Genomic DNA, 22302 nt, shown 5'->3' on the forward strand with positions numbered 1-22302 from the left:
GCCTGCGGAGCCCAGCCCGTACCTGCGGGGCCCCGGGGTGCTCTCCCAGCCGGGGCTGCGCGCGGCTCCCGGTCCCCCGGAGCAGAGCTGCTCCCTCTCTCTTCCCACGCTTTCAAAAAGAAAATCAGATCAAAAAGGCAGGAGTATGCATGCAACTGAGCCTGAAAGCAGCAGTACCCATGGCCCTCCTAATGAATACCTGTTCATTTGCACGCGATGTAGAAGTACGAGTTGTGCTGCCTGCTCTGTAGAGGTCTTGGGATGAGACCCTAGCACCTAGAGCCCTGTTTGTACCGAATGGGCACAAGAGATTTTGCAGGTCTGTTTTTTCGCAGAGCTGAGAATTTGTTCCCAAATAGCTAGCGTTTCCCTTTTCTCCTCTTCCGCATGTTGCATTGTCTGTCTCTCCTTCTGGGTCAGCTGCTGCTGCTTCCCGCAGAGGTGGCCACATTTTAGTGGCATGGGGTGCAGTGTGTGCCAGATGGTTTTGTGGGTCCTTTGAAAAAAAAAGTGCAAATTAGTGTATTCTTGAGACTGCACTCCCAGGACTTGCGGGCTGGGGGGCTGCTGCAGCTAAGTTCTGCCCAGGCAGGAAGCAAGCATCTGAGCTGAGATAGCAGGTATTGGAAATTGGGGGGTTGCAGTTGGGAGGGGAGGGATCTGTTGTGCTGCCACACTTGCCTCTCCTTGCAGAGTTTCCTTCTGTCCCCTTACTGCTGCCACCCTATAAACTTGCATCTGAACAGCTACGTCTGCTTCTACAAGCAAATCTAATGTGCAAGAACAAGGGGGCCAAAGCCTGTGCTGGCTGCTAGAGCAGCACTGGCCAACCTGCAGCACATGTACCAGGGCAGCCTCTGTGTGTAGCATGTGGCAGATTGGGGAAAGAGAAGGGAGCACAGCTGCAGATAGGGCAGGGAGCAAAAAGCACAGCATCGGGTCAGGCAGAGGACGGGGACTGGAGTGGCGCTCCGAGGTGGTTCAGGGTTAATTTGTGGCACGTCTACCAGAAAGGTTGCCTCCCCCCACTGTGGTAGAGGATGCTGCAAGGCTGTCCGGTCCTGAAGCATAGAAAGGGTTAAATAGAAATGCACGGACGATTGGGAAGCAGAGTATAAAATGTTCCCCTTGGCTGTTTCACTTCCCTCCAGCACCAGAGCGCATGTTTATGATCCGCGAAGCTATGGATCATGGTATCGCGGTCAACTGGTAACGCTGTTCCAATGCAGCGTGGGACCCGCACAGCCATTAGGGCTGATGGTGCTTTCCCATCCATCAGATGGAGGCTGGGATCCAGGGATGTTCATCCTGCAAAGCAGGGTTCCTCTGCTGTCCACTTCCTCCACTGCCCTGCTCCACTGGGAAATGAGAGGTGGTTTGGGTCAGCCTTAGCTCTGGGGCCTGGGCAAGGGGACAGGGAAAGAAAGAGCAGGGGAGAATGTAGGAAGAACGTCTGCAGCATGCCAGGCCTCATAGCACTTCTTCACCTGCCAAGACTCGCCCTGGACCCCCTCCTTTGGTGCTAATGCTGGGCTATCACCCCTGAGCATCTTCTGCACAGTGAGCCAGGATCAGGGAGGAAAGTCAGCAGTGAAAGCCCTCAGGGGGAGGTTTGTGTGCAAGGCATAGTATGCTTAGAAGTTGTGGGAACTTAGGGTGTGTTGGCAAAGAAGAGCACCTCTGCTGGCTCCCCAGCACCACTTCCTGTAGCGCTGAATGGCCTTTGGGACTCTCCCAGGCACTGACCTGGTGAGAACAGGCTTAGCTTGCTTCCTGGCATAAGGGCATGGTTGCAGGCTATGAGAAAGGGCAGCAGTTAGGACCCAAATGATCCCCTGGGCTGGAGAGTCGTGTATCCTATTCTAGGGATCCAGATTGGAAAAAAATCAGCTTTCTGTGGACTGTGGCTGGAGGGTAGAGTTTCCACGGGGGTAAAGGACTGGGGGGTGGCATTTGTTTCCCTGCATTCAGGTAGGCAGAGCAGGGATACTCCCTGTGCCAGGCTTGTGCCCACATGAACCTGTAGCTTGGGTCTGGTAGGTCAGGTGAGCTTGTCTGGAAGGGGGATGGGGCATTATAGCCTGCACTGTGGCACAGTGATTGCCATGATTTGGCTGTTGCTTGCCAAGAGGAATAAGTCTATGTGGTTAAAGTACTGGGCTGGGAAGTGAGAGCCTCAAGTTTCTGCTCTTGACTTTGCCACTGACTCTGTGTGTGTGTGTGTGTGTGTGTGTCCTTGGTCCAGTCACTTAGCAGATCCGATCTGGTTTCTGCTGAGTGCTTATTGTGATCTTGCGCTTCACACCGCATCACCTGGTACTAGCCGCAGCCAGATTACCCAAGGCTAACTGCAGAAGGCTGTACCTCCATTTCTTCCTCTGGATGCCTCTGGCTTTATTCATCCCAATGCATGAGGTGCTCTGAGGTGCTCTGGTGGATGGTGCCAGGTGAACATCAGTATCATTATTTCCAGGTGCCTGTCTATGGCCAATTTTACTGCTGAGCCCCCTACCCCCCCAAAAAAAGAGCTCCTTGTGTCTGTAACAACCCCCGCCCCCTGCCCCTTCCAGCAGCACAGCCGTGGGTCAGAAATGCAATGCTGGACAGGCTGTTGTCTCCACGCTGGTCTGAAACACTAATTGGCAGGATGGTGGGGGGAGCCAATTAGACAGCATTCTCCAGCCATCTGGGCTCTTTAAACAGGAATGGGCACGTGACGGGAGTGGAGTGCCACCAATGTGGCTGTATCTGGAGCTGTCATGGTGTTTTCCATGCACAGGCTCTGCTGCGTGGGGTTGTTTCCAGCCCTGCTTCCCAGTGTCACAACCAGCTGGAATCTGGCTTGCACCTGGAGTACTTTGGGTTTTTGGCTGTGTTATTACACTTCCAGCCCAAGCTGGGGCTTCCTAACTGCTCAAGGATATGAAACAGCAAGGCTTGGCCATTTCAGGACCATTTTGGTGGGTTTGAGTAACACAAACCAGACCCAGGTTTAAAAGATCCAGGGTGCCCTGCTTCTGGGAGAGCTAACAGACTTTTGCAGGGAGTGGCCGGCTGGTGACTTTGTGTCTAAGGAAGCTTGGCTTTGCAATACAGTGGCCGGGGGGGAGGAGGTGGTTGATGCACTGGACTGGGACTCAGTTCCTGTCTCTGCCACTGACGCCCCATGTGATCATGATCAAGTCACTTCTCTTTGTGTTGTGGATCGCTGCTTTTTCCAATCCTCCAGTCATCTGCTTAGGCAAAGCTGTTCTAAGACAAGGATAGTCTCTTGCTATGTGTAGTGGCAGTGCCATGAGACCCTGATTTCGCCTGGGCTTTCTGGGTGTTACTATTTTACAGTTGATAATTGGTGGGGTTCATGAGGCCAGCTAGTCCTTGCAGTGCCAGGTGGACCTGGCATGCAACCTATATGCATGCTTTGTTTCTGAATCTCCCTGGGGTTTGCTTGGCTTCACAGGTTCCTGCCATCTGGATTCCAGTAGGTCTTTAGGTCCTGGGCCCTCTCAGGTTTCCCATTTCCCTAATAAGACAGAACATGGCACTAAACACTAGAAGATGCTCTTTGAATGGCAGCAAGAGACTTCCTGCGGAAGGCTTTGACTTCTCAGTACTTCTCTTGTGGCTGGGGCAATGCTGCTCTGCTCTGCACAAGTCCCACTTGTTCAGAGGAAACGTTCAGCTGGGTGGCAGGTGCTACTCCATCCTTGATCATCACTTGGCAGCAGGCAAGCAGGCATCACTTGGCTGCTTTTTGGAGAGATCGGGGAACCTGGCCAGCAGCCCCTCTCGTGAAAAGTGGCTCAAACAGCTGAGCCGGACAGTGCAAAGCATATGTTTGCCATGCCTGTTGCACCCAGGATCAGTCTCATCTTTCTGGGACAGAGAAAGAACAGTTCCCCCCAGTGCTGTGCAGAAGGGAGGATGGGGTGAGGGGGTGGGGGCTGCCTTGGTTCTGAACTGTGCTCGCTGGGTTACATGGAACTCATCAGGCCTGATGACTTTTGGTGACTTATGTTTTCTTTTTTTAATCTCTTTCCAAGCCAAACAAGTGACCGTGAAGCCAGAGCTGTCCTGCCTCTCCAGAGACAGGCCTTTCAACATAGTTCAGAAGCGAAATAAGTAGTCTCTTCCATCTGTGCAGCAGAGGCACAGGCAGAGCAATGCAGTGATGTGGGCTGGGCTTGGCATTCCCGCCAGACCACACAAGGCTATGCACGCAGCTGGGGGGACTGCAGCACCTTCATTTCCCCCCTCCCACCCAATGTCAGCATGTCCTGGGGGCTGCTGGTACTGGGGCAGATCACTCGGCCTCCGTGCAAACACTGATGTTACAGGCCTGGCACCAGTAACTGGCACTGCGGAGATCATAGCTGACCCCACACAAGACCATGGTCTAACAAAAATGTGCTGAGTTGAGTTCAAAGCCTTGGGCCTCAGCTGCACATTGGAGGTCTTGGGGCTGCCCTGGGGTGGCAGTGGCTGGAAGGTGCTGCCTCACCCTGCCATCCGTACCCCTGCTGGGACACCTGCCCCTAGAGATCCAGACACAGGAACTCAGAGCTTCATGCACATGCTTCCATGGCAGGAGCTGTAAATGGAAGCATCTGTTTCCCAATGTGAAGCTAGGCAGGATTCCCACGCACATCCTCATCGGCAGAGGCATCTCAAGGGAGAGCAGTCACCGAGGAGAAAAGTTATTCCAGAAGCAAAGCTGCACTGCAGCCCTCCGCTGAGCCCAGAGCAGAGGCAGGAAGCAGCTGAAAGCTCAGCCTCTCTCCTGTCTTCTTGGCTGGCTTGCAGAGGTGATGACAACCTTAGGGGAGCTCTGCTATCATGTGGGTGCTGCTTCCATGGAGAGCCTGCCTGAGACCTGGAAGTTTGCAATGCATGGGCCACTGAACACCCAGCAGGAGGGTCACAGCTTCTAGTCCCTGTGGACAAGGTCCAGATCAAACAAGTGCCAAGTGAAAATCAGCTCCATCCTCCCTTCCTGGCCTCCCCCTCCAGCCCCTCAGGTGTCTGGTCTCTCTCCAGCATCATGGATCTGCCCTCTCCCTTTTGCTGACAGCTCCTGGGCAAGCCTGTCACTGCCTAAATGAACCGGCATGCAGATGAGTTCCTGCAGATCAGCAGGAGAAAGGCATGGGGCTGGTGTGACAGCCTGACAGGCTGCTGAGCAGGAGGGGAGCCTGTGCAGCGAGGGAGCCACCAGCAGAGTGCTCTGGGGTTTGACAGCTGTGTACCGAGCTCTCCTTCACTGCAGGAGCTGGCCTGTGGGAGCCAGCCTCTTCCAACTGACCCACTAATATTGCCTTACATGGCCACAGCCCCCAGGCAGACACAGCGTTTCCATTCATGGAGTCCCTGAATACTGTGGTTCATCTGAGCTGGGGCCCTACCAGCTTTGCCTCCTTCCTTGAAGGAACCAGGCACTTAGCATGCAGGAGATTGGAGGTGTCTTCCTTCCATGTATGAGTGTGGTTGTAATGCTGTCCATCCTGTGACTACCCCAGGGTACAGGGGGAAACATCCTGCTCTCCAGCAGGCAAGGGGTGAGCTGAAGCTCGTTGTCAGCCTCCCATGCTTGAATACCCAGTGCTACTGGGGGCGGCTGGGGTTGGGCTTCCAAAGGATAGTCCCTGGGCAAGACTGAACCCTGAAAGGGGGTGTCTTCTGCCTCTGCTCTTTGAGGACCTGATCTGAAGCCTATGGATGTCTGCTGCAGTCCATGCTCTGCTTCGACTGGGCCAGGGATTGGGCCCTTATTTCTAGTTCCCTGTTAGGGATGCTGGCCCAGAGGCAGGAACCTTGCTGCAGCTGCAGCTTCACTGATGGAGCACCCTGACCATGCTGCCAGCCTGGGTCTGTGGCAAAAAGCACACGGAAAGGCCTGTCAGCCCCTGCCCAGCATAGTCTGGTGTCCTCCTGTTAAGCAGCAGGAAGCAGATCCCACAGAGCCTTCCCTGGGGAAATTCCTCCTGAACCTTAGCTTCCTCTGACTTGCCCCGCAGTTCCCAGGAACATTCCTGAGTGCAGTAATCACTGACCCTTAATGAAGGACCCATTAAACTGCTGCAGCTGGGATGGAGGGCAGGGGGACACAAGTAGTGCCATGTATGCTTGGGGCTGTTGGAGCCCCATAGCCACAGCAAGGCGGGCTGCTCACAGTTGACCTTGGAAGGAAGCCAGATCACTGTGGAAGGGTGGAGATGGGACTCAAGGGGTGACTTGGTCTGGGGTTAGCTGTGCCCCCATGGAGATGAGGCAGGTTTCTGGGATGCCAGGCCCCCACAGCTCCTCCTTGTCTCTCCGTGGGCAGCATGGGCTTGGGCCTGGCTCCCCCAGCATACTTCTAGTGAGGCGAGTGTGGAGTCGGTCATAGCAGCCCATCAGGGCACAAACGCAGGGGCTCTGGGTGAGAGCTGAGTTGCAACCTGTAAGAGATAAGAGCTCCTGGTTGCAGTCCCTTCGAGCCACATGGGCTGCATCAGTCGGCACCTGGATGCACTCAGGGCAGGCAATGAGGCTCTAAATGAGCCACATCTCATAGCTCTTCCCTAGAGTATCTTTTTAGGTCATGCTTGTACCAAATCTAGCATCCATCCCTGGCTGAGGCCTCAGGTTTGGGAGAGAGGTGAACTTGGGAGCTTCCAGTTGTCAAGCAGGGGCTGAACTGAAAGATCAGCTTTGCCAGCTCAGATGCTGGTCCATACTGGGCCCCCTTCAACTCAGTCATCTGCTTGGACTGTGCACTCCTTGTGAGAGGGCTGGATTTTTTATTTCAGGCATTCACAGAGCTAGGAAGTATAGCAGTGCAGACACTGAAGGGCAACTGAACTTTGTAAGAAGAAGAAGAGGGAGATACTGGCTAACAGGAGAGGGGGATTTATGTGAGCACTGTCCCAGTACTGGAGCCTAAGACCCCAGTAAGGGATCAGCTCCACACCCTGCTAGGTGCTACAGAGACCTGGAGTGAACAGCTGATCGCTGTCCCAAAATGCTCAGCCCCTAACCAGGGAGCCTCTTCGTTCAGCAATATGCATGCACTTGTATTGGAGCCCTGGCTTGAGGGGGGCTGACCTGGTCTTGCTGGGCCCTGGGGAGGGGAGCTGAGAGACAGCCGTGTGGGTGTGCAAGGGTGGAACTCCCTGCCTCACTTGTGTGACAATGGAAGGAAGTTTGTCCAGCAGCCATAGGGATGCACCTATTTGCCCATGTGCAGGGCACATCACCTGCATAAATATAGTCAGGAGAGAGAAATATTTATGCAAAGCAAAACACACACAGTCCCAGGGAGCAGGCACTGAAGGACAATACAGGGAGGACAAGCAAGTGAGACGGCATGCTCTCACCCTCCCAAGCTCTTTGTTTTGCTGCCTGCTCCCCCCTGGCAGAAGGGAGTGCGCAGGCTAATGACAAGCACATGAAATACTCTTTGAGGTATGTCCCCAACCCTGCCACCACCATGATGAGCCCTGCTTCACTGTACTCCTCTGTGCTGCAGACTCCCTGTCTGTGAAACGGGCCGGGGGAAGGCAGGGCCATACATTGTGGGGCATCAGAGGTTAAGCAGAGCCTGCCCCACCCTTCAGATTCATGAATCTGAGTCTAAGGGGCCATGAACACCGCTGTTATTGAGACCTGTGGGAGGGCAGCAGTTTATGGTGCAACCTGTACAGCCAACGGCTAGATAGCTGCATGGGTACATGAAAGGAAGTGTATGTAAAGGAATAGCTAGAGGGATTTGTATGGGGCTAGAGGGGGAATGGATTGGTAGGCTTCAGTGCAACCAAAACAGCACATCATGCTCACATTCTCCTGCAGCACTAATGTGGCTTGTGTCTGTCCAGGTAGTCTGGCTGCTTGCGGTCAGCATATTGCATGCTCCCCATCTCATCCCGTGGCCTGCAGCGGTGGGGGTGGTGGATGCTCATATGCAGAACTGACCCCTCTCCTGCATTTTCCATCCCAGCTGGAGAGCTACATCCAGGAGAACGTGAAGATGGAGATGGCTGAAATCCAGCTGCATGCAGTGCAGAACCACACAGCTGCCATGCTGGAGATGGGCACCAGCCTGCTGAGCCAGACAGCTGAGCAGACCCGCAAGCTCACCGACGTGGAGACACAGGTAATGGCCTTCAGCATGGATGAGTGTGACTCCAGGAGTTCAGGCGAGGTTCGTATGTACTCGCACTAAGGTTGGATTTGGCCTGAGTAACCAATGCACAGTCAACCAGCTGTGACTGCAAAATGCTGGTGGGAGGCTTTAATATGGTCCAGCTCTAGGGGACCAAGACTGGGCACTTCACAAATGTCAAGGAATGTGGTTGCATCTGGGGTGCTGTGGCTATGAAGAGGTCTGGTCCCTTCTTTTGAAACATGGCTGGGCGCTAAGCCCTTTGGGAAGGTCAGGCCTGGTTGTTGTCCCTGAGCTCTTGGGATTCAGCCGCCTCCTGCCTTCAGGGCCCTGATGTGCCCGTGTACCCTACTCCCCAGGATCTTCCACACCAGACAGATTGAGGCCAAAGGGCATTTCCCCCTCGCAGGCTGCTCTTCCTGCTGCCCAGCTCAGAGAGAGACTCCCAGTCCGCTCTTCTCCCCCTTCCTGACCCACCTCATTGGGGCCGGTGTTTCAGGTTCTCAACCACACATCACGGCTGGAGATCCAGATGCTGGAGAACTCCCTGTCCACCCAGAAGCTGGAGAAACAGCTGCTGCTGCAGACACAGGAAATAAATAAACTCCAGGAGAAGAACAGGTGAGGAAAACCATGACTGGCAGCAACTGGAGGGCTGTGGAGATCAGAGGGTTCAGGGCTGCCTGCAAGACCACATGGGAAGAGGGAAATCTGGGTGCTGAGGGGTTTGGTGAATCCAGGGACTGGATCTTCCAGGAAGGGTGGTGAGGGCATAAAGCCATGCCTGTCCTTGGATTTCACCTACCAGCTGAGGACCTATGGCACCGTACAGGAGTTGTGTGTGTCAGGGGCAGCGTGACCATGCCCAGCATATTCCCCTCCTCTGCTTAAACGCAGTTTTCAGGGGAAGTTCTGTAAAGCCTCCTTTGAAACTGCTTCCTGTCTAATGAACAGACAGCCCAAGCTGGGCTAACTGTAAGGCTCCCCTTCTGCTGGGAACCTTGGCTCCTGCAGCCCAAACTGTCGCATTTCCTGCAGGTTTCCGTGGCTGTTTCATGCCACATGGACCCCAAACTCCAGAGCTTAGCAAGCTCCTCTGCCCCCTGTGTTTCTGGAGGTGGTTTTCGGCACACTCAAATGGGTCTCCCGTTCCCCTTGTACAAGTGTGGCATAGGAAGGGGTGGGAGCGTGCTTCTGAAATGCAGACAGCTGGGAGCTGTCACCAGCAGTAAATTAACAGGTTGTCTCTGCTTGCAGGGGGCTGGTCTGTGGGCCCCCACTTAGTGACAAAGCTGGCCGTGCACTGTACACCTCAGCACAGCCAAAGCAGTCTCCAGCAGCACTGTCAGTCGGACACCCTGGTTACACACATACCCCCTGCCATCCCAGACTCCAGGTCACAGGTTTAGGCTGCCAGAAGTATTCTCCCTTGTAAATCCACCTCATCTGGTTCCCCACAAATGCAGCCCCAGGCCCTGGAGCCTGTTGAGCCAGCCAATTAGCCTCGCTTCAAAGAGGGGCCACCCCAGAGCATTTCCTTATCATTACAGGTTTTATGGCTCTTCCCCGACTCCTGCCAATGCCTCGAGCCCCACAAGCTGCCCCAGGTTTGCTGTGCTTGTCTCTGGGCCTCATCCGGACATGGCGCTGGCAGGAGGAGGAACATGGGCTTCCTTAAGAAAACAGCAGACCACAAGCTCCCTGGCAGGGCTTGGGAACAGGGTCACTCAATGCCACCCAAGGGAGGAGCCCGAGGAGGAGCCCAAGAGGATGGCTGTTAAACATCCTCAGGTTGCAAAACTGCATCTGGGAAAAAAGACCCTTGCAAGGCTGCTTGGAGGAGAGGGACTCACAGGGCTGTGCCCTCACACAGGCTGCTCCTGCCATGTGGCACAAAGTCAGTAAATGTATGGTCTGTCCAAGTACTTCCCTGGGAGCCTCACCAGTCTTTATCCCTGCAGTCCCCACTCAGGATGCCAGTACTGCCCTGACTCATGCTCTCCCTAGATGAGGAGCTGAGACCTAGAGAGATGAAGTGACCTGCCCATGGTCATGCAGGAAGCCAGTGGCAAAGCCAGAGATCAACTCCTGGTCCTGAGCCCTGGCCTAGTGCTCTGCCCCCCTGGTTCACCTCTCCTTGGCTTTTCTCTGAGACTGTTCCCCTGTCCTCTCTCCCCCTGTACAGCCGCTTGGAGAAGAAGGTCCTGGACATGGAAGGCAGGCATGAGGAGGAGCTCCAAGGGCTGAAAGCCAAGAAGCTGGAGATGCAGGGCCTCCTGTCGCAGCAAGCCCAGCTCATTTGGGAACTGCAGCAGTACCTCGCCTCAGCCTCGGCCAACACCACAGTGCTGCAGAGACAGCAGGCCTCGCTTGTGGAGACCGTGCACCAGCTCCTGGGGCTGGTCTCACAGTGCAACCGTTAGTGCCCTGGGGCAGGAGGGATGGGCAGAGGTATTGGGACGGGTGGGGCACAGACTCAGACCCAGTCGCTCATATGGCAAGCATGGGTGGGGGAACTGGTGATACCCCCCTGATGCCCCTCCCTGAGATAACTGGAGCAGTCCATGAGTGCTCTAATGTTGGGCAGCTTGTCCCCCTCCCTGGGGATGGAGCTGTGCCTTACTACAGCCCAGCCTGCTCCCTCCCCACCCTGCTGCCTGCGCTGAGCTTGGAGAGTGCCATTGGAGCTGTCTCTGCTGGGCTCATCTCTGCTGAGCTTAGTTTTCCATGAGCGGCACTGCTCACAGCCAAGGCAGCAGGGAGCCTGCTGCACAGTGCAGAGCCAGAGCGGGAACGGGTGCTCCTGGGGCTGTTAGTGAGGGGGAGGGCTAGGATGGGAGCAGCCAGGGACTGTGCTGAGTATATTCCCCTTCCCTGCTCCCTGCAGACATCTCCCCGGTGCCCCAGGATGAGAAGACGGTGTTCCAAGACTGCGCAGCTGCATTCAGATCGGGCCTGGCCACCAGTGGAGTCTACACCCTGCACTTCCCCAACTCCACAGGCATGACCAGAGTAAGCCTTCAGATGCCCAGGCCCCTTGTATATCTCCCCACCTAGGCCCCTATGATTGCACCCTGAGCCTGGCATGTGCCAGGAAGTGGCACTGGCAGACCCTGTGCTTCAGTGTTATGTTTGTGCCCAGCAAAGGGTCCAGGAGGAACTGAGTGGGTGGAGGGATCTAATGACTGGAGTGGAGGGGTGGGAATCGGGACTCCTGGGTTTTGTGCCCAGCTTTGGGAGGGGAGTGGGGTCTAATGGCTGGAGCTGGTGGGAAAGCGAGCCTGTTCTCCCTCAGCTGTGTTGATTGCTGACTCTGTGGCCTTGGCCCTGTCACCTTGCTGACCTCAGTGTCTCTGTTTGTCGCCAGGTTCCAATAACTGGCCAGTGGGCTGGGGTTGGGGGAGGGTGTCGTTAATTGGCACTCATTTTGCAGGACTAGGGCAGCATGATGCAATGCACAGATGGTCCTGGAAGGCAGAGTGCCCCCCTGCCCTGAAGAACGGTGCTTATGAAGAGTACACCTTCCCCATTCCCAACCCATGGGTCTGACCTGGATCCCATTCAGCCCACAGCCTAGCTCCCAATGAGAACCATGTCCATGTAGCCAGAAGGGTCAGGCTGCACATGGAGGATCACAGCCTGGCCCCTGCCTTGGATCCAGAGCTCCCGATGGCCTGTCTGTTAGAGCATGGAGACAGCTGCTTGTGTCACCCTCCCCCCTTTCCCCGTGAACATGGTGTCCCTTTCGCAGGCCTTTTGTGACATGGAGACCAGCGGAGGAGGCTGGACCATCATCCAGCACCGGAAGGACGGGTCTGTGGACTTCCACCGCACCTGGAAGGAATATAAACAAGTAAGGCTTTTCTCAGCCTGCAGGGGTTTGGGACCACTGCCGTTTCCTTGCCTAGGGACAGGAAGGGCTTCCCGTACAGGCTGGGAATAGCCCAGCTATTTCCCTGGATGACAAGACCATGCTTTCCCCAGCAGCCCCATGTGCAGTGGGAAGGAAGGCAGAGCAGAGGTGACTGCCTTGCTGTGTAACGGGGCACGTGGTGGGTGCCGTAGAATGTGCGGGGCAGCAAACAGAGGAAGAGGGAGGAAGGAGAGCTGAGCTACTGTGCTGGCCACCCCTGCCTTGCTTGGGCTGGGTTGTGCCCTGCAAGCAAGCACCTGGCCCTGGGGCTGCTTTTGCTGCAGGGTCAGGAGAACTTGGAAACAGACAGGAGGTTGTGGGGGTGGGATTCGGGCTGCAGTGAAGAAAACACCTCCTCCTTTTCTCAACTGGAGAGCATGGCTGCTGGGCATCCCAAGGGTATGTTGTAGGAAAGGGCATATTGCAATCATGGTCCTCCATGTTTGTAAAGACCCCTTCTGCTCACTGCAATGCCCAGACAGGCAGGATTTCTCCTGTGCTGAGGTCCTATGGGAGGGCTGCTCTTGAAAGGTGCAAGCTCAGCTCTGCTAACTGCGCTTATGTCTGGGATCTCCCCACTGAAGCTGGCAGACTGCTGCTGGTTTGGTCCTGAGAGTCCTGATAGGCCAGAAAAGACCTGGCAGAGCATCCAGCCCAGGTACACAGTCACTCTCCCTTTTTCACATGTCATTGCAGTCCTTCTGTGAGTCATCTGCAGGGGCATGAAAAATAGGTCGTGGCTAGAACTGTGAGGGGGGAAAGGGGTGCACAGGGCTGGTTCTGTGCCTGGAAACCTTGGGAGAAAAGATTCTGGAGTGCATCCTCACCTGTGCTGCCTGCTGAAGCCAAGTTGCTTTGGGAACACAGCAGGAGCAGGGCTCCTGTGCAGGTGGGCTCTGCCTGGGACATTGCATGTACCTGGGTTGTCTTTTTGCAGCCTAGGCTCTGCTGTAACAGCCTGGGGAGCACAGTCTGAGCATGGCAGGGGGACATGGGACAATTGAATTGGCCTTTCCAAGGAAGTGATGGGGGCAGTGACCTGGATTACAGCTGTTCTAGACCTCTGCATGGTGGCAGAGCCCAGCACGGAAGTTGCTGTGCTGTCCTTGTATCTGCTACTCATGCTGTGCTGATATGTGTGCGGTTGCTGCAGTATGCAGGACATTGCACCACCAGCTTCTTTCTAGGCTCCTTTGAACCCAGTGGGGGTATCTTGCAGCCTTGTCCAAAGACAGCAAAGCACCATTGCACCACTGTGCTGGGAACCATTCCAATCTGACTCAACAGCCAGAGCCTGCATCCATGTGAGTGGTTCAGGAGAGGGCTCCTTGCCCCACCAGTCAGGCCACTGATGAACCCTCCCATCCTCTCGGGCAGTTCTGGTCCACCTGGAACCAGGTCAGCCCCTGATGGAACAGGAACTGTGGAACAGGAGCTGGGTAACGTGTGCTTTCTTCAGTAGCAGCCACTCTCCAGGATTGAGCCCTGTGCCAGCTTCCTTCCCAATTCTCATTAGCTTTCCTCTGCCTCACCAACTCTTCTGCTCTTTGTCCCTGCAGGGTTTTGGGGCCCCGCCTGGAGAATACTGGCTGGGCAATGACTTTATCCACCAGCTCACCACTCAGCGAGCCTACTCCCTCCGGGTCCAGCTCCGGGACTGGGATGGCAACGAGGCCTACTCCTTATACCAGCACTTCTACTTGGGCAGCGAGGAGCAAAACTACCGGTGAGTCTCGCTTGGTCTGTGTTACTTCAGGTTTGTGCCTTCAGGATGATCTTTCCCTCTCACCAGGTGGCTTTGGGGGCAGCCCCTGTATCTGTTGGAGGCAGCTTATCCACATTTGCTCCCATCCTCTCTGTATGGCGATTCACACGTGGAATTGCCATACAGGACACTGAATGGAGACTCCTGAAGTGCAACTGAGGCCCTTGTGTCCCCTTGCACCCTAAGGTGATTTCAGAGTGAACACTGAGCCCTGCCCTGGAGCCAATCAATGATGTTTCTTCTCGGTTTTAATGCTCCTGGCCACCCCCAGCCAGGTGCTCTGTCTGCGGAGGTGTCCTCACTCTCCTGTTCAGCAGCACACACCTGGGCTTCAGCATCCCCGTTCTCAGAACCCCGAGTCTGACATTGACTCAGACCCTAGTCAGGGATTTGCTTTTGGGGAAACTCCATGTGCTTCATCCTGCTCCCAGCACTGGGGCCCCTAGAAAGGAGCAGAGCAGGCATGGAACCGAGGTTGCTCATGCAGCGATGCACCCTGCACCCTTGTTGCTCTTTGCCCTCGACCGCTAAGAATTTAGAGCAGAGAGCCTGGCTCCTTCCGACCAGATAGCCCCCCAAGAGCCGGCATGTGCTGCACTCTCTGCTTTCCAGGCACTCCTGGAGTCAGCTTTTTGACCTTGCAGTGAGAGCACTAGTACTTCTGGGCTGCCTGGAGTAACCCATTGAATTATTTTGTACGTGGTGAACCAAAGCAGAGTTCTCTAGAAGGATGCCATACATAGCAGCACCATTGGATCTGCTGGAGAGCCTGCAGGCCTTGTGGCAGCATGGACCCAGTCCTGGTCTTGATCAAAGGGAAAATGACTCTTCATCTGCAGCTCCAGCATGTGCTCACAGCAGCTGTGCGGGTCAAACATATGTGTCTAGACTAGAAACTACTGCTGGGAAGAGCGCTACCAAATGAGAGGAATAGCCAGGGCCTGGAGTGTGATAAATGCCCCAGAGCTGTCTCTGATGGGAGGGCATGACTTCACAAAGCCTTGATGAGATTTTCATGTTCCCTTCCTAGCTTGTTTAAATCCCTTCTGGAGGCAGATGTGTCTAATAAGTGGTTTATTGCTGATGCAGCAGCCCTCTATGCTGTGCAAGCAAAAGAAGCCAAAGAGATAAAATGGTTTGTAAACACAGCAGCCAAGAATATGCCTTTTGCCAATACTGAGATGAGCCATGGCCAGGGGAGTGCTTGGAGAGCAGAGCCAGCTCCATCTGCACCCCACAGCAGGCATTGCTGCCATGCCACACAGAATATGCCAAGACAGCCCAGGTGCAGCATCACAGAGATCACGGAGCTTCCTGATCTGCTAGTGTCCTCATGCCATATTGTCTAACATATTGGCTGGCCCAAAGGGAGCTACTGCCCTCTGAGTTCATGTCCATTGTCTCCTCAACTCCCATTACAGCCATCAAAGCTCCTTCAGGGAAGCAGTCAGAAGAGGAGAGAAGCCCTGGTCCACTGCACTCCATCCTCCTCTGTGAGCTCCAGAGCCCCTCTGGCTTTGGGTAGCGCAGACCTCCAGCACTGCTTCCCTGGAAAGTTTGTCCAAACATAATTGATCTGGCAATTCTTCTGCAGTGCTGCAGGTCCCAGCTCTCTGGCATCTGTCTGTGATAATATTTGTCTCTGATGGCAGGCAGGAAGCCAGCTGTCTCCCCTATAAAAGCATACCCCTGAGCACCTGCAGCCTCAGCTAATGAGGAGAACAATAGCCGGTGCCCACCTCAGTGCCAAGCTAAATATCCCCTGTCGCAGGCACGGTTTGTTTTGCAGAGGGGATTGTGTGAGAAAGTAGGAAAGCAAACATCAGCTCTTCAGAGCACACGGTCCTCCCCGAGGCAGGCCAGGGGCTGCCCAGGGCATGGTGTTCTGGGGCGGGTGGTGCTAGGAGGGTTGTGTTGGTAACTGGTTTGGAAACTCCAGCTGCTGAGGTCGCCACTCCAGAGCCCTGGGGACAGGTGAGCAGGACTTTGAGCCATCTCAGCAGCACCTGAGAGCGATGGAGGATCTGTCATGCAAAGCACTTCCCATTGCAAGCTCTGGGCAAGGTGGGATCGTGGCATCACTAGCTCTCATCATCTCTGGTGCTGTCTGCAGAGCCACAGCTCCCAGGCATCCTCCAGGACACATACTCTCTCCCCCTGTTTGGGCAGCTTCAGCAGAATGGGTCTAGGACTAGGTGGGCACAGAAATGGGCAGCACAGGGGTGCTAGCTGGACCGCAGGGCATCTTGGCATCCATCCCTCTCACCCTCTTGTAAGCCTCATGAACAGTTTGATCATTCAGTGCTCTGTGACTACCCACCCCAGCCTTCTTGAAGCAGAAAGACTCAACCTGCCCCCACATGGGGAAAGCTGATGCCTGGGCATCTGCAGCTGCTCCCTTTGGGTTTGTAGTGACCCCTCCAATGAGGTTTTCCTTTGGGGTCTCAGCCACCTGGGAGAGGTGCATTCCCAACTTGCCAAGCAGCTCTCGCCCAGAACACACCACAGACTAACAGCCTCTGAAGCTGCCTCCATCCAGACCTGTTTTGCTGCATGCTCCAGGTCTGCCTTGTCTTTGGTCTCCCATCTTCCAAGGTCCCCACCCCAGCATTGCTGCTTCACTGGTGCCCTCCTGGAAGCACCTGCTGGAGACCCCCATATGTGTGTCTTCCCAGGCTCCACGTGCAGGACTACAGCGGCACAGCCGGGCGGACAAGCAGCCTCAGCCCCGTGGGCACAGACTTCAGTACCAAGGATGCTGACCACGACCGATGTGGCTGCAAGTGTGCTCAAATGGCAACGGGAGGTAACATCCCCTGTGGGGTGTGGCCTGGGCCATTGGCATCTGTATCACTCTGGGGCTCTACTTTACTGGCTTTGTGGGTACTGAACAGGACCATTTCCTGGCCTTATTGACGCTTGCCTGTTCACACTAGTTCCTGGTTCTCCTTGCCCTTGGTTCGCCTTGGCTCTGGTCCCAGGCAAGGGGAGGCATCTCCAGTCTGGGCCCAAGTCCTTGTCAGCATAGCAGGAACCTAACAAAGGCCCCTCTTTTCGTCACCAGCACCCACACCTTCTTCCACTTGATTCCCCCTCACTCTGACCACTCCAGCTCTGGACTGGTTCCCCCAGCTCTACCGTGGGCATATTTTGACCCTAGTTAGCAATGCAGTGAACCCCATCAAGAAGGTTCGTGGGGGCTAGAACAAAAACAGGCACACTTAGTAGCAACCAAAGTGGAGGGGCCTCTCTGGCTTACCTCCCCTTCCCCTCCTCAGGAGGGTAGGAGCAGGATGGGGAATCTGGGACCCCTTCACCCAGCCAATGATCCATGTCTCCACTCTGTCCCCAGGCTGGTGGTTCGATGCCTGTGGCCCCTCCAACCTGAACGGGGTGTACTACCCAGCCAGCTCCACGACAGTCCGGTACAATGGCATGAAATGGCACTACTGGAAGGGGCCCAGCCACAGGCTGAAGGCCACGACCATGATGATCCGGCCAGCAGACTTCTGAGGATGGGCAGCAAGCTCGGGCTGTCCCACCACCACCGAGGAAAGACTGGCCTGGTGGAGAGCTGAGCTGCACAGCCCCAGTCACGGAGGCTTCTGAGTCATTGAGGCTGAGACCAGCCTTGGCACCATGGCATGTCAGTGTCTAACCCCAGGGGAGCAAGAACGTGGTGGGCACTAGCTCAGCCCTGCACTCTGCATCACCCCTGCCGCTCAAGCTCAAAGCAGCACCAGACCTGTGTCCCATGGGCAGAGCAGCACAAGCAATTGCAAGCAGTGGGCTCTTCCTGCTCCCCAAACCAAGCCTGTGCTTATGTCTTAGTCTCTCCTTGTGTTAGCAGCTGGCTTGCGCACACATGGCTGGCGTGCCAGGGCTGGTAATGGTGCCCTGCTCATGGATGTGAGGGGCTGATACCCGTGTGGACAATGTGGCTGTGCTGGACTGGGTCCCAGGGCCTGGGGCAAGGCTGGGACAAGCAGGGGGTGGGGGTGAGCATGGGCCTGAACCCCAGGGTCCATATCAGAACAGCCCTAAGGCCAGCAATGTAGGCCCAGTCTTTGCTTCAGCCCATTACAAGCCTTAAGGCCCATGTATGGAGCTAGTGTTTGTCCTCTGTGCGGGGTGCAGGCCCTTCTCTGCTGTGCCTAGGAGGGTGCCTTGAGGATATGGTGATGGTGGCAGGTGGCTCTCAGGAGCCTTCCCCCTCCCAGCAGGTCCTAGACTCAAGGCTTGCTGGCCTCATTTAGTCTGGCCTTTTCCTAGGATAGCTGGGAGATAGAGAGGACAGCAGAGGAATGGATAACAGAGAGGTTTGACTCAACGTGTCTCACTGAGGAACCAGCAGCCCGCGGAAGGGTTTGCTCTGAGAACAGGGCAGCCCCGGCCATGGCTCGGATACTCCATGGTGCATGCTCTTGGGCTCTTGTGCTGGCAGTCTGTGACAGGTTGCCTGTATGTGGGGATTTGCACTTCCCCACAACAAGCAAACAGGACCCACTAGGTCAATCTGAGGCCCCATCAGTAAGGGGTTTGCCAGACACAGCAGACAGCAAGGGCTGGAGATTTCCAAGGCACCTGAGAGATCTCTGTCTGACAGGTCACACACATCAGCAAGAGACCCCAGAAGCCCTTCCCTACCCCGCAGCCGTCTGTGTGAACCCTTTCAGCCCAAAGCCTCTTGGTCACAGTGCAGAGACCCCTCTGCCCAGGCCTCTGGGTGCTTCACAAGAGACTTGGGAAAGCTGCTCAGACACGAGTTCACAGTGCATTCGTCTTGACCAGTGTGCCAGACTGGTTTCAACAGCTGCTTTCTGCCCCTGTCAGCCCTGAGCCAGGATCTGGCAAAGCTCCTTCTTCCAAAGGCTCCTCCTGCATCCGATGACAAGAGCTGCGGTTCAGAAGCATATCTGTAGGGCTCAGAGTTCAGCTCCTGATGCAGGCTTGGGTCTGTGAGATGAGCAGAGTGGCAGGACCAGGGGCCAAGGTGCTGAGCAAGGCATCCCTGGAGGGAAGGCTGAATGGATGCACCCACTGGGCTTCATCCTGCACTCATAGCCAAATCCACCCCTTCCAGAGCAGCCTGCAAATGGGTGATACCAGGGGTTCTCCCTGACTTGGCCACAAGTGCAATGCTAACCTCATGCTTGTATGGCTCGGGTCTCCTGGTGCAGGCATCCATCTGTTGTCCTTTCCCCTTGGCTGGGGGATTGGCAGAGAAGTCATCTGGAGGGCAGGCTTCCACCCACTGGCTGGGCTTTTATAGATCCTGAGTGGGCTGGAGCCAAGTGTTGAGGAGTCATTCCCAACCCCACCTGCTAGGCACAGGGAGGGGGGCTATGCAGGACTCCATCCCCTGCACTCAAGTGCTGAGCACTGGGGACATCTCTGACCCATGAGGCTCCAGGTAGATGTGCACACTGGTACATGCAGATCTCCGGCTCTCATCACTGCTCTGGGAGGGGGGTGCCCACTCAGCCCAAATGCAGCACTTCCCAGAGCTAGCCTGCTCTCAGTGCCTGCAGTCAGACCCCCACAAGCCCCCTGACATTCCCCAAGACTGAACCCCTGTCACTGAGGGTGGCTGGGGTCTGGTCCCTGAGTGAGGCAGGGAAGTTCATGGACCCTGGGCTGCATGTGAGGCTGTCGGTGCAGTGGTGCCCAGGCAAGCAGAGGGCCTGGCGCCAGGGTGAGTGGGCATGGTTCCCAGACCTGCTCTCTGCAGGGCACTACTCTTCCTGCCTTGGCACCAGCAGCTCTCAGCAGGGCTTCCATTATCAGGACAGCCAGGGCACCTCTGTGCCTAGATCCAATTCAGCAGTGAGAAGTGAGAGCTGAGCTGGGGCAGGCATGGCAGCGTCCTGATACCCAGCACAGCATGGCCCCTTGGCACAGTGCCTGAGTGCAGAAGCCAAGCCACTGGCCAGCAGAGTAAGGGGCACACACCAGGTGAGAGGAACTGCAGGCCAGCTGCCCTGGTCCTGGGGCAGGCGAGTCCAGGCATGGAACAAACAGGCCAAATCCTGCTGCTGGTTACACTGGTGTCCATCCAAAGCAACCTAATTATCTCTGCTGGAGCCACCAAGCCACCAGAATGGTGCCAAGGGGTGAGAGGCAGGGCAGTGGCCTTCTGTGAGCAGGCAGACTTGGGTGGGTGGCCAAGTGGAGAGGAAGGACTAAACCTTCTCCTGCCACAGTGGCCCTGATCCTGCACCTGCGCTTACCAGCCTGGCATTGGTACATGAGCTGTGTGCCAAGGTGTGCAGCAACCCCAGCAGAGCATGAACCTGCCTGCCAGGACCTGTGTGACAAGCATGGCTGCGTATCCAGCATGCCCGCAAGCCACTCCAGCCACCCCTCTCCTAGCAGAGAGCCAGTCCAGGGCTTGGTGAAGGAGGCCTGAGAGCCTGAGCCACAGACCTATTTGCCTTCTCCCCGCTAGTTGCTCTGATAGGGAAAGGCAAGATTTGCTGCCCTGGAGGTTACTGGCATGCAGGCACCCTGCAAAGCAGGGGGGGGAGAAGGAGGGGCATTGCACACCTCAGCAAAGTGAGAAGGGGGTAAGGATTGGAGGACTTGGATCTGGGCAGGTACCTCCACCACAGTCACTCCACCAAGCACTTCGGCTGGGGCAGCTAAGCCTGGTGGGGGTAGCTCCCTTAGTGACTGCAATCTGAGCTGCCTCCCTACATCATCAATGTAGCCCCAGGACCCCCGAGTGTCGCAGGAAGAGCCTCTTCCCCAAACCAACCCACATACCCAGGCAGGGTCCTGCTATACATACCCAGTGGGGACAAGCAAGGTCAGGACCCCTGTGCCCTCAGGTGCTACCCAGAGGGTGCATGGGGTGGAAAGAACCCCACCCCCCCCATGTCTGCTCAGCCCAGCCCCTGGAGCCCAAAGCCCATCCTGAGCCTGAATTGCAGGTGAGCCCTGCCCTCTGCTGGCGCAGCTGGGGGTGGCAGCCATAGCCAGGGGATGCTTGAGGCACAGGGCTGGGTTTTCGTCTTCCCCAGCTGCACCCCTGTCTGCCGGGGGGGGGGGGGTTCCCCATGCAGCAGGGAGCCCAATGCAAACAGGATTTGGGGGGTTCCTTATAGCCCTCCCTCCTGAACCCTCTATCTGCCCCAGCGAGGGTGCCCTGCCCTCACCTACCTGCCCCCTCTGAGCAGGCCCAAGGGGAAGCAGCCCACCTAGCCTAGCACTCAGGAGTACTACCACGCTTTGCAGCACCCTTTGGCCTCAGTGCAGCTCACTAGACACAGACTGATGGCACCGTTCCACACAGACCAGCTTGTCAGGGTAGAGCAAACACTGACCCAGGCTGGCTCAGCAGTGGGGAAACCCTCTGCGGTGGCTGGGACCCCAACTGGCAGCTCTGCTCCCAGAGCAGGAGGGTGCAGGCCCCTGTGGCTCCTCTCAGCCCTGCCTGCAGCCAGCGCTGGTCACCCAGCATGGAGGTCTGTGCACTCAAGCTGGTGTAGGCCACAGGGCACCTGGACTTGGTACCTTAAGAGGCACAAGACCTTGATGCCCTGCAGCAAGGAGCTGAATTTCTGGATAGGGGGTTTAAAGCCCTGAAGCAGTGCAGGAAGAAGGGGAGGAACAGGAGGATTATTGCTGTCTCTGGCTCCGAGAGGACAAGGCAGGAGTCCTGCTTCCTTCCCTGGACTTTCCCTGTCTGGTGGCTCCTCCAGCCAGCATGCCTGGGTAGTGCAGTGGAGGTCAGCTGAAGAGAGCAGGGTGTGAAGTTGCTCATTTTCCCAGCCTGGCCCTGCCAGTGGCAGATTTGCAGCAGAAGAGTAGAAGTGGATCTTGCAGGGAGTGGGCAGCACTTGGGGCCTTTGAACCTATGATCTAAGCAAGCATCTCGCTGGCATCGCCCATCACTTCTTGGAGGTACTTAATTGGGGATTGTGGAGGCTGTGCTGGGTGCATGGTGGGGGTTGGAAACTGAGGCACAAGACAGCCCCAGCTCCTGTGTGAGCAGGTGTTTGACTCCACACTGATTGCTGCTGCTGTGATGTTTCCAAACGAGTGCTGTAGCATTGCTGGTCGCAGGCCATAGGGGAGGGACTTTGTTTTTCCAGGTCTCAGGGTGGGGTGTTGAGCTGATACTTGTTTGTAATTCTACAAAGACTTCCTGATAATGACCCCAGCCCCTGGGGCTGCCAACAGTAAATTACTGAACAAAGAGAAATCCCTACTGAGTAATTTCTTTTTCCCCACTGGTGTTGTGAAGGACAAAGAGACTCAAATGCCCCTGTAAGGTACTAGCAGACTCCAGGCCTGCCTCTGCAGAAACAGCCCCAGGCACTCAGGTGAGGCAGGCGAGTTAGACAGAACTTCCCGTTTGTAACTGGAAAGGTCTGGGTGTGAGTGATACTTGCCCAGCCCTGTGGCTGAATAGACAAGGGATTCCTTTGTACAGCCAGGGAGCATGGGCTAAAGCCCCATGCAGGGTGAGAGCATGAACGC

At 56.0% G+C, this 22302-nt stretch overlaps 1 protein-coding gene across 1 annotated transcript; it reads left to right on the top strand.

Annotated features, from left to right (window-relative positions):
- Window positions 1-7709: 7709 nt before the first annotated feature.
- LOC102374510 (angiopoietin-2-like) lies at window positions 7710-22015 on the top strand. The gene is made up of 9 exons (XM_025215604.1): window positions 7710-7721; window positions 7976-8131; window positions 8640-8761; window positions 10326-10558; window positions 11028-11152; window positions 11892-11993; window positions 13613-13779; window positions 16494-16624; window positions 17171-22015. The coding sequence occupies exons 1-9, from the start codon at window positions 7710-7712 to the stop codon at window positions 17329-17331; spliced, it is 1209 nt and encodes a 402-aa protein (XP_025071389.1). The 3' UTR covers window positions 17332-22015.
- The last annotated feature ends 287 nt before the right edge of the window (window positions 22016-22302 follow it).

Source organism: Alligator sinensis, unplaced genomic scaffold (genome assembly GCF_000455745.1).
Source record: "Alligator sinensis unplaced genomic scaffold, ASM45574v1 scaffold800_1, whole genome shotgun sequence".
Classification (NCBI taxonomy): domain Eukaryota; kingdom Metazoa; phylum Chordata; order Crocodylia; family Alligatoridae; genus Alligator; species Alligator sinensis.

Excerpts from the sequence above, each read along its gene's own strand:
- LOC102374510 (XM_025215604.1), top strand. Across the intron at positions 10,559-11,027 it reads GCTGGTCTCACAGTGCAACC|ACATCTCCCCGGTGCCCCAG; the intron begins GTTAGTGCCCTG and ends TGCTCCCTGCAG. Across the intron at positions 13,780-16,493 it reads AGCGAGGAGCAAAACTACCG|GCTCCACGTGCAGGACTACA; the intron begins GTGAGTCTCGCT and ends GTGTCTTCCCAG.